The following is an 8,988-nucleotide window of genomic DNA, read 5'->3' as shown; positions in this document are numbered from 1 at the left end:
AGTAGGCAGAACAGTCGCTTTGCAGCCCTTGCCTGGCTAAGGGTGCACTGCTTCACAGCTACACTGTAAAGTGTTAAAAATCCTCCCCACCCACCCCAGAATATATATATATGTATGTATAAAAAAAAATCCCCTGTCCACCTCTCAGTACAGAAAAGGACCTCATCACACTGCAAAAATAGCAGTACCCACTTTGGTCAATTAAAACAAACAAAAAAAGCATACATTATTCTTTTTTTTTTTTTTTTTTTTAAATCTGTGTACTTAACTATAATAACCAATACAGCTAAAAGCACTACCTACATAGGCAAAACTTGGTATTGCATAATTCGTATAAATTTGTATCCCCTCCCCCCAATATTAATTGGAAGATGAAAAACATGAAAGCTTAATAGAAAAAACACCAAAATACTGAAAATATTGCTGGTCGATTACAATTTTTAAGCGGCAACTATACACAGCCATGATATGCTTTATAAATGTGAGATAAAGGTATAACTGTCTAAAAAATCCATGATGTCACACTTTTTTTCCCATCTGGAGTAGAAAATATTTTGTCATAAAAATGGTAAAGATTTAAAATGATAATAAATGCAGCAAAACAAGTGTAGTGATGTCCATTTTTTTTGTGGTTTTTTTTTTTTGTTTTTTTTCTATTTTTTAGATTTCAAGGCAAGGCACGTAATGTGGACATTATATCTTCGTGCAAATTAGGATTACTGGAAAGAGTATTTTAAATTTTTTTTTTAAAGAGACATAGAGGCAAAATGTCTGCCCATGCACATTATATTTCTGTCAATATGTGAAAATTGTTGAACAAGGCTAACTTCTGAAAGCACCATGCAAGTTTTCAGCACCCTGTAATTAGACTTACATTAAGAGTGCATTATTTAAATATAACATATCCCCATCCTGGTATTACCAGTTTGTAAACGGTAAGCTGTGCCCTTGTGACATGGATTTGCCTATCTCTTTGTCTCTATGATGCAGATTTTACAGAAATATATAAACCCTATGGGTTCTTGATGCAACCAGTAACTTTAAATAAATAAATCCTACCCCTCTGTGGAGGCAGCAGCTAAACCAACATAAGTGCTGTGTTTCCATTGATTTCTTTTTCTCAAGGACATGATTTGTCTTGATTTAATGCCTTTTAATGCCCTCAAAAACTGAGGGGAAAAATAAGTATGTTCAAAGTAATTTTTATTTCTATTTTTAATCCCCTCAATTTAGAGTCCAAGGGCTGAAGGACTTATAGTGATGACCCCTTAGATATGATTTTTAAATTGCACTTGCCTCTGTAAGTGTTTCTTTAAAGGGGAAAATGTTCACTTTTTTCCTTTTCTTTTTTACTGTTGCATGAGGAGATAACACTTTTACCTACATAGAGGCATTTCTTCCATAGAGCCTGTGTGTTCATACTGATTGAAAATTTCAAACTGCATAACACACTAGAATAGAAAAGGCTGAATTAAGGGCCAAAGTTTAATAAATCCATACTGATAACTAAAGGCTACAGAGCTTATTTTTAACACATTTAGAAATCAGAGTGTTGAGAAAATGGCTGACTCACGGCCCTTGTCCTCCTGCAGCTCTGTTGCTGCTGCCTAGCCTTTGTTTTGTGAGATAACCAGGAATAGTGATCCCATGCGTAAACAACAAGAATACTAAACCAATAAAACTAGCTTATCATGCAAATATTAAGGCATCTAGAAAGTCAGTTAAAATATATTGTCAGAGACAGAACATCTATTTCCCAGCGGACTTCATATAACAAAGGCTACTTAGCAGGGGCTGCATTCTACCCATCAGTGAAATATCATCGACCCTTTGTATGTCACTTCAGTTTCAACCATAAGGGAATTAGTGATTGTAAGAGCTGCAATTGCTGGTCTATCTTTTCTTCTTTCTTCAGTTTCTTTTCTCATCCTGTCTTCCTTTCTTTTTTTCTTTTTTTAATTTTGCTTTTGTTTTTTTTTTTTTCCCTCAGTTGCTTGTTTCTGCTTGAAGGAAAGGCTCTCCAATTATGTTCAAACCATAATTTGGGACATTTGTCGGCAGGATCGGTGACCTGTTTGATACTGGAAAAGGAACCAAGCTAGCCCAGGTACCAGGACTGTTGAAAAGGGGAAAGAGATAAGGAGAAAGAGAAAGAGAGAGAAAAAACAAAACATAAATTAAACATGTTGTAAAAACTTAGAACACAATGAATTTGAATCAGGGTTAGGACAATATTCATTATTAATAGCACTAATTAAGATAAAATCAGAAACCAAATTTGTGAATATGACTTGAGATTCTACTTCACAGTTTTCTTTGTGAAAATATGACTTATTTGAAAGAAAAATAATTGCGTTGACCTCAGTTGCAAGTAGTATTACTGCTGTCTTACACTATGTGGCCTGTTTGTTTATGAAAGCCCCCAAAAATTTCAGACGCAAATATATAGAGCAGACACAACTAAACTATACAAGCATACAAGTTACACTATATGATACCACGGATGTTATGTAAGAGCTACTGAAATACACTACAGTATATAGGTTTGCTCTTTTCAAGAACACAATATAAAGTTTAAGCTTCCTGTGTGATTTCCTACCCTCTTACAACCCAACAGTTTATCTTCTCTCAGTCCCAAGATCTGCCTCTGAGGTGCATGGGTCCCCATGAGAAACAGGCGACCTTTAATATTCAAAAAACCTGCTTTCTTTACAGACTTTTCCCAAAAGGTGCCTAAGGATAACACTGGATAACACAGGGTCCAATCATGTAAACACTTGCAGCCAAGGGTAGCCGTGAGTCAAGTGTAGCAGCGAGTACCATAAATTTTTCAACAAAACGTCCGAGAAAGAAAATATTTTCAAAGGCAATTCAATGACTTTGGAATGTAAGTCATCCTTTCAAAAGCACTCTGTCACTGAGGAGCTTAAGTCCCAGTGGCATTCACATGTTTACCAGGCACCAACTAGTAGTAGGCACCATACTGAACAGTATTTGCAAGATGGATACTCAAAGAAAGACCTCAGCTGCCTCTATTCTGTACCCAGAGCAGAACCCAAGCAGCCTTTTCCTTAGATGTGCTTCTGCAACCCAGAAATAATGGACTTCAGAGAAAGTCTCGCCAAATTTATTCAGAAGAAAACCAGCGTCTTTATGTCAGCAATCATTGCCAAACAACTAGCACCAGAACTGGACACACAGTGTGCAACCACATGCCTCCTCTGCGTTTCATTGTACTGAGTTTTCCTTTACTTGGTGCTTCCACAAACACAACAGCTTACTTGGGAGTACGCATTGGGATTAGACTGATAAGCTTCATGATAAAACATCTGAAGACTAAAACCTCCAACATATGTTTTGCGGAGGATGGCTGCGGGAAGTTTTCTTCCTCCTCTGCCTTTGGTCACCCCTCCGCACTGTTCTCTCCCTAGATGTGCAGATGCACTTCTGTGGCATCCAGTGTAAAGAATAAAACAGACCTTTTTTATCTATATTAAATGTGCATGAAACAACTACATTTCACTTGGCAGATTTATGTGATCCTTTCAGTTGCTGTTGTATGAACATTAAAGAAGGAGGTCAACTTATTTTGTGAAGTCCAGGGGACATGTTACTTAGAGCTTCTATCTTAAAAATAATACAAACAGCTTCTGTTATTTACTCCTGTTTGAAACTCTTTACCTCTCTAAACCTGTTAATTTACTATTTTGATTGCTAACAATTAATTTCAGGTGGTCTGTATTACACACAAAAAAAGTGGAAAAAATTGCTAACCTGCTTGTCTCAATCCTGAAGGCAGCAGGACTAGTTTTTTTCCTCAAGGAAATATATGAAATATGAACATGCCAATGTATTTTAAATGCCTGAAGTACAAATATTATTCAATAAGTTTTGGGGTTTTTCCAATGAAGTGTATTCTTGAAGGTCACCTGAAAATCTGGGGGTTTTAACCTCCTCAGAAATTAAAAAAATCTTGCTATATCTTCAAAATCTAAGATCAGCTAATATATTTAATTAAAGATTTTTCCTTTCTTTTTTTTAATTCTATTGATTATTACAAATAAAAAAAAAATCTGTTGTTGGAGAAATAACCCCTTTTGAAATTCAAGAATCACAGTTACACCACAAATCTTGGAATATCCACGAAGACTTAAACCCAGTTATGCATGAAAGATTTGTCCAATATGATCTGATGAAAAGATTATGTTTCAAAAAAAAAAAAATTCAATACCAGAACCTCATTTAAGAGGTTTAATTGTTTCAACATATTCTTCATATTCCTTCATAATTTGTTTTAACATGTTTAACTTCCTCTTCAGATATCAGTGATGTTAAGAAGTAAATTCTGAAATAACAGACACAATGCAAATTGTTTCAAAGCACACAGGTTTGTAAAAATAGGAACTACTAATAAAAAATAAAAATAAAAAAACCCAAGCAGATTTCTTTGCTCAGGATCTGTCTGAATACATGTTTTACAATGCACAGTTCTTTGCTGTCCTGTTACACAGGATTTACAGTGTTTAGCAACTTTGAACAAAATAGAACACTAACTAAAAGAATGTATATTTTGTGTGAGGCCAACATGGCATTTAAACAATTTCTGTTGCAAAGGCTAAATACACAGCTTCCAGGTTATCTTTCTGAAGATTTACAGTGCACTTCAGTGGTCGGATACATATATATATATGTGTGACTTTTTTCTTTGTTTTAAAATTGACAGCCTTCCCATGACTACAGCGGGTGAAAGAAAGCGGTCAATGCTGATAAAGAAAAAATTACTATTGGCAGCAGCTTTCTTCTCTACTTCATATAGGAGACAGAGATCTTTGATTTTGTGGAAGGTGCTTAACGGAAATAAGTTGTAGCAAGTGACCAATAGGATTGTTGTTGCTGTGTGACCCACAAATATAACACAGGTGCTCATTTAAACCTTTCAAGCCTCCCACCTTATATTACGACCACGACAAAAATGTGGATTGCAAGAAATTCGTCAGTGCTGCTTATGAATCCTCAGGGAGTAATAAATCTCCCGCGTTAACACCGTGCAGGTCCCACAGGCGTGTCGGAAGCCTCTCGCGCTGCTCACGCAGAGCCTCCCGCCGCCTGCCGGGGACAGTGGTGCGGGCAAGGTCGGCGCCCGGACAGCCACACACCGTCTGCACGCGGTGGCTGGAACGGCCGTCGCTCCGACACGGGCCAAAGTCCCTGATCTACGTGCAGCCACCGGGCAGCAGCTGGCCCCTCTGGCAGCCAGGAAGGACAGGCCATCCCCTCTGTTTGCTAGCGCTTCCTAGGCCATGGTCTTCAAGGCTTGACGAGCTCCTGTTGTGCTTTAGAATTAGCCTTATCATCCTGCAGTTTGACACAGCTCTATCTCGGGCCACCCCAGTCCTGATACCACTGCCAAGTGTTTACTGCAGACAAAAGAGGAAACCTGAATAAAAGTTACGGAGGTGAATAGCACTAATCACAGCACAGAACTCTGAGAACAGATATGATACAAAGAGTAACCAAGAAAATAATGCAGGATCTGCTAAGCTGCATATGTATGGCTGTCTATCCAACATTCCCACATACCCCATTACATTTATGGTAAATTTAATTGAACTTTCAACTACCATATGAGCCACACTCTGCTTTGTAGCTCCCCAGTGCTCCTACGTGCAGCCAAGCCAGACTGACAGCCCAGAAGAGCAAGGTCCCCTGTCAGCTTTCTCAAACCTGCTCTGAAGAGACATCTGTGAGCATCAATGAGTTTAGCTTCTGCCATAGAAACCATCTACGGTTTCTCTGCAGAGCATCCTAGCAGAAGCGCCAGTTTCTGCTGCCTGCAAGCCAACTCCACCTGGGGGCCCACACGGCTGGCAACAGCAGGAAAGGGGAAAACACCTTTCCCTTCACCACACTATCCAGCAGTTTGCCTAAGTCCCAGGTAGACTTTCTGCCCACAGTTTCACAAAAGCAGAGGCAATGCTGTCTCTGTTCACTACGTCCCTCAACACGGAGGAAGCCAAAACACTTTCCATTGCCCAGGACACAGGCAAGCTGGTTGTCCTTGCAGAAGTTAATGAGATGTCCTTCTGCCCACACAGCTTCTCCTTCAGATAAAAAAGCTTTGTATGTGTGAGTGGAATAAGGCAAGTCTACCCCACCCTCCAGCTCACCACACCTGAAGAAATCCATGAGGACTGCACTGACAGAGGTTACAATATAAATGCCTGTCACTTGGAATATGAAGTGAGACCTCCAAAAAACTGCTCTAGGCTAAGTTTTGAAGAAAAATACATGGGAAGCACTATCAGATACTGCTGTGAGGTTCAGACTAGTAGCCTTTCTGAGAGAGTATGGTTTGCAGGACCATCTTCCTGAAGCATTATACCTCTAAGTAATTTCACTCCAGAAACAGTTTTCCCTCACCATAACTAGACTATCAGGTGTGTTATACAGTCATGAGCTCCTTCTCTATCCACAGCAAGTATAATGTATTTATCTGTTCAGATGTAATAAAATAGCAGAGGAAAATTCTACAAGCATCCTACAGGGTTAACATTCTCCATTACAGTTTCCATTACAGTTTTCACATGTTAATCCAATCAAGATTTCTGCCACGATTTCCTCTTAAAGATAATAATTGCTGTTTCAAGAACCTCTGATTAAAATATTACTGGAATGGACCACAAGCAGTACTAACATTATATCTCTATACAGTCCGCTATGGAAGTTATAATAACATAGAGTATAATAATGTTAAGCAATTAACTAAATGCAATAAAAAATAAATCCAATCAGACCTGAGTAAATCTGAAGGATTTTAAGATTCTTATTTTCCACCAGTTACTACCTTCTTTCTATTACAGCTTCAGAACTCTGTAAGAGTATTTCACCATTTGGAAAGTACACCTATACAGTATTTCCTTCTTGCAGCTTTACGACCCTGTGCATGAACACACTAGATTGGACAAGGTAGATCAGATCATGCCAGGTCAGTCTTTGGACAGAAAAGGTAGAAAAGCCTTTGATGTCAAGAGAAGCAACACTAGCAAGTCACCAAGCAAGGTTTGTCTATCTCTTCACTAAGCAAGTGCTTGCCCACACAAGTATGGGGAACTTTACCATTTCAAGAATTTAAGATCATATGAACTTTGGAAACACAATTGTGCTAACCTCAGTGCCCTGGCTAAATTTCCACTTGTGCACTTCTGCCAAAAGAATAACCACCCCTCCAGCATCTAGTTAATGTGGTACTTCTGTTACCATTCTAAACTGGTATATGTAGTTAAACAGCTGCCAAATCTCACCTCCGAGGTAAGCATTTATTTCAAGAGACACATTAAGTATATCTCAGCTTAATTTAGGACACCCTTTGTAGTTTAGTGGACACATATCAACCATCTAGCACATGGAGGAGATGAAGACTTACTGATCCATGCCCAGAGAAGGGAAAAGGCAATTCAGTTTTAAGGATACTTATTTTATTCCCTGCAGACCCCTTTTTGTAACAGTGTAAGAAAAAAAGGTAAGGAAAGATCAGGAAGAGGCCATGGAGCCCATCACTAACAAAGAAAAGCCACAGCAGAGGAAGGGCCCAGACAAATGGTGCATGTCCATGCTGTGCTGTGGACCACGCATGCATGAATGTCTGCTGCAGGGACAGGGGTAAAGGAGGTTTGCAAACATGCATGTGCACAGAGGGGGCTATGACCAAGTGGAGGGCTGCCTCCCATACAGCCAAATTCTGGAGAACATGGGCTTGGGTTACCAGAGACCATTGGGTCACCTATGAAAAACTGACTCTCCACTTTCCACATCTACACTGCTTTTTCCCCAAATATTACCATTTCCAGTTTTCATCTGTTAGATTTTTTACCTTAGCACTTTTAAAAAACATAACTAGAAGTTTATTGATCAAGTTAGCATGACTAAATAATAATGCAGATAATCTTAACTGCACAAAAAAAAAATAAAACCAACAGTGTAGTTTTACTACTTCAAAAGAAACAATTGGAGGTAAGATGATCAAGAAGTAGAAAACTGGAGTAACCAAGGGGTTAAAGATACAGTTTACACTTGGGAATTCTCTATAATATGCTCCTCCTTCCCCAGCAGTGCTGCCAAAAATCATCTGACAGGAAACATAAGATTAAATTTGTCCTACCTAAGTGAACAAAGAGTGCTCAGAACAGGCAACCAGTTCACTGTGGAGCGGGAACTTTTCTAATCCTGCTGGAATCTGCAGTGCTGCTCAGAAAATATTACTGAAGTTGTTTTCTTTACTTTAACATCTTGCTTCTGGATCATCTCATTCATTTTGGTTACACTGCAGTTCTTGCTGCTTCTCCCATAAAGGTTAACTTAAAGCTCCAAACATAATCATGTGGAAAACGGACATTATTGATTCCTATGGTCCATTGTTCCCCCATTCTAAGCCCCTGAAGTTCAAGTTCAATCTGGAATTACATCATGTCTGGTTTCTCGTGGTTACCAGACGGCTTGAGACGTGACCACAGCTACAGAAAAAACAAACAGCCTTCTTCACGCTTCGGCTCCCCTATCGATTCAAACATAAACTTTTTTTCGTTCTCTCAAGTACGCTTCAAGTATGGAGCATGGTTAATTTAGAGATTAAGGTCCAAATTAGATTATCTAATGGCATCTTAATGGATTGCTGACCCATTTCCTGTGGGATGGCAGCATGCAAGTCTGGCTTGAATACAATTAATTTCTTAGGAAGTGTTCTGAAGATGTTTGCCTAGATGGGGAGGAAACATAATGTTCTGTACATCTTTCTGCATTACGGACTTGGGCAAAACTATTAGAGTTAGCAATTTAAATCGACAAAGACCAGAAATCATTAGGCTTTCTTTGTACGAATACTTTTACAGTCATGATACTTCAGCATTTTTGTTCTTAAATTGTAAGGAATTGATACTTCTATTCCAAAACATTGCCCAAGGGCATTGGGGCGGGGGGGGGGGGGGGGTGCAG

General features: G+C 38.9%; 1 protein-coding gene across 4 annotated transcripts in view; it reads right to left on the bottom strand.

The window, feature by feature from the left end:
- Positions 1 to 962: 962 nt before the first annotated feature.
- Positions 963 to 8,988, bottom strand: part of NFIB (nuclear factor I/B) — a 173,509-nt gene continuing 165,483 nt past the window's right edge. For 2 of the 4 annotated variants that reach the window (XM_010562084.1, XM_010562085.1), the window contains one exon: positions 963 to 2,116. In XM_010562084.1, coding sequence (XP_010560386.1) covers positions 1,987 to 2,116 — 130 coding nt within the window. In that variant the 3' untranslated portion in view covers positions 963 to 1,986. The remainder of the gene's footprint in view (positions 2,117 to 8,988) is intronic. The other 2 variants (XM_010562086.1, XM_010562083.1) reach the window with 2 other exon arrangements.

Source organism: Haliaeetus leucocephalus, unplaced genomic scaffold (genome assembly GCF_000737465.1).
Source record: "Haliaeetus leucocephalus isolate CR32 unplaced genomic scaffold, Haliaeetus_leucocephalus-4.0 Scaffold154, whole genome shotgun sequence".
In the NCBI taxonomy this organism is placed as follows: Eukaryota; Metazoa; Chordata; class Aves; order Accipitriformes; family Accipitridae; genus Haliaeetus; species Haliaeetus leucocephalus.
Note: the sequence above shows the minus strand (reverse complement) of the source record. Positions and strands in the feature narration are given on the sequence as shown.